At 41.7% G+C, this 2,393-nt stretch overlaps 1 protein-coding gene across 2 annotated transcripts in view; it reads left to right on the top strand.

Annotated features, from left to right (window-relative positions):
• LOC107698708 (LIM zinc-binding domain-containing Nebulette-like) overlaps positions 1 to 2,393 on the top strand; it is a 17,171-nt gene that overhangs the window by 13,792 nt on the left and 986 nt on the right. For both annotated transcript variants that reach the window (XM_016499811.1, XM_016499810.1), the window contains exon 5: positions 561 to 732. In XM_016499811.1, coding sequence (XP_016355297.1) covers positions 561 to 732 — 172 coding nt within the window. The remainder of the gene's footprint in view (positions 1 to 560; positions 733 to 2,393) is intronic.

The following is a 2,393-nucleotide window of genomic DNA, read 5'->3' as shown; positions in this document are numbered from 1 at the left end:
CACAGCCACACACACACACACACACACACACACAGATCCACATACACACACACACACACACAGATCCACACACACACACACTCGCTCGCACACACGCACGCACACACACACATACACACTCACTCACACACTCACTCTCTCACTCACACACTCACTCACTCACCATGGTCCTCTAGGGGACCTAAAATTAAAAATGACGTAAATGATCTAAAAGAAGCTTGTGTGTGTGTGTGTTTCAGGTGCAGTACCAGCGCGGTCTGCAGGAGGTCAAAGGTCACTCCTGCTCAGAGTTGGATACGCCTGAAATGAGGCGTGTGCAGAAATCTCGTGTAGCAGGACCACGGCGACGCCTGCGTGTGACATCGCCGCATTAACACGTGACTGACACGCCACACGGGTGACGAACGATAACACGCGTGTGCTCATAAACACTCATGGGCTTATCAGAGACCAAACCGCACTGTAACACACACCTGCAGTGTGTTTGCATGAGAGTGTGTATGTGTTTGTTGTGAGAGTGTGTGTGTGTGTGTGTGTGACGTTCTCTCTCTCTCTCTCAGGCGAAGTATCACGAGGAGTTCGAGCGCTCACGGGGTCGAGGCGCCACACACACCCTCGATGAGCAGCACATGGCACGTCTCCATGGAGACCAGCTGATGGGCGCCGGCGACGGTTACCATGGCGTCCAGCCGCAGGTGGTTGAGATGGACCGCAGATCAGCAGGAGCCGCTGGTCAGTCCATCACAAATACTCACAGTTAGTTATAATATTAATATGATTCTTTCTGACTTTATTGAACTTTGTGTGAAGTTTTAGACATTGTTTGCAGCAGAAGAATGTGTGATGTTCATCATGGTGGTGTTTCTCCATTCACAGACACATTTCATTATCAGTTATGATTTGTTGAATGCATTGGTTGTTGCGGGCCGACGTGAAGGTTGTGTCATGTAAATAATCGTCATTTGATCATTGTTTTCATCTCTGAACATGTTTTGTAGCTGAAGTTTTGCTCTTCATCAGTTGTTAGGGTCAGAATTTTGGGGTTGGTAAGATTTTTCAGTGTTTCTGAAAGAAGTCTCTTCTGCTCAAGGCTGCATTTATTTGATCAAAAATACAGTAAAAGCAGTGAAATAGTATTACAAATCTGTTTTCTATGTGCATTTAGCCATTGTATTGAATAAATGCCTGGGGTTGTGTTTGTTTTCTTCTAAAGAGACGGAAAGTAAGCATGTCTAGCAGTGTTTAGAGCTTTTCTATAAGTGGAAGTACTTTCCCTCCATGCAATACCAAATACCTCTAGTTTTGTTTTCTTCCAGCTGCACTCCAAGGTGTTAGTGTGCTCATTATAACACAGTGTCGGACTGTTTTCCTTAATCTTCTTTAAGCGTAAAGGAGCAACTATATCTAAAGTGCTAGAAAAGAGAGAGCTTATAGTTTCTGTTTCAACATTAAGTTTTTCTGAGCTATTGGATTTGCTGAGGAATAGAGAGTTCTCCAAGTCAGGAAGATTATTTACAATTTTCAGCATCATTACTCCAGTCTTCAGTGTCACATGATCTTCAGAAATCATTCTAATATGCTGATTTGCTGCTCAAGAAACATTTCTGATTATTATCAATGTTGAAAACAGTCGTGCTGCACAATATTTTTGTTGAAACTGTGATACATTTGATTTTTCAGGATTCACAGATGAATAGAAAGTTCAGAAGAACAGCATTTATTTAAAATAGAAATCTTTTTAGCAATTAGTTACACCCAACACTGCTGCTGAATACTGTGAACAAAAATCAGCCGGCTACATAAAGACTTGATCTGTTTGTGTGCAAAATAGAGCGGCACGATTCTGGATAAACTAAGACTTTTTTTCTTTATGGAGGTTGTAGTTCTCTCACAATTCTGAAGAAAAAACATTAGACGACTAAACAAATCCTCATGGCATTTATGAATGGAATGATTCAATGACTCACTCAAGATTCACTCGTTTCATTACTGGATGAATCAGTGTGTTTGAATGAATCTTTTGAATGAATGATTCAAAGACAAATAAATTTTTAACAGCCCCTTTTCGCCACCTAAAAATAAAAGATGCGCACACAGGAAGTGATAGGTGGAACTGAAATTTAAATTTTACAACAAGATTCCTGACCTGACCTTAATTGATTACATCTTTAATTGATTTTTCCGTACATTTCTGCCATACATACATTACATTAACTGACAGAGTGTGTGTGTGTGTGTGTGTGTGTGTGTGTGTGTGTGTGTGTGTGTGTGTGTGTGTGTGTGTGTGTGTGTGTGTGTGTGTGTGTGTGTGTGTGTGTGTGTGTGTGTGTGTGTGTGTGTGTGTGTGTGTGTGTGTGTGTGTGTGTGTGTGTGTGTGTGTGTGTGTGTGTGTG

This window comes from Sinocyclocheilus anshuiensis, unplaced genomic scaffold, assembly GCF_001515605.1.
Source record: "Sinocyclocheilus anshuiensis isolate Anshui unplaced genomic scaffold, SAMN03320099.WGS_v1.1 scaffold1814, whole genome shotgun sequence".
Taxonomy (NCBI): Eukaryota; Metazoa; Chordata; class Actinopteri; order Cypriniformes; family Cyprinidae; genus Sinocyclocheilus; species Sinocyclocheilus anshuiensis.
The sequence above is the reverse complement of the archived record's forward strand: the minus strand, read 5'-3'. Positions and strand labels throughout refer to the sequence as shown.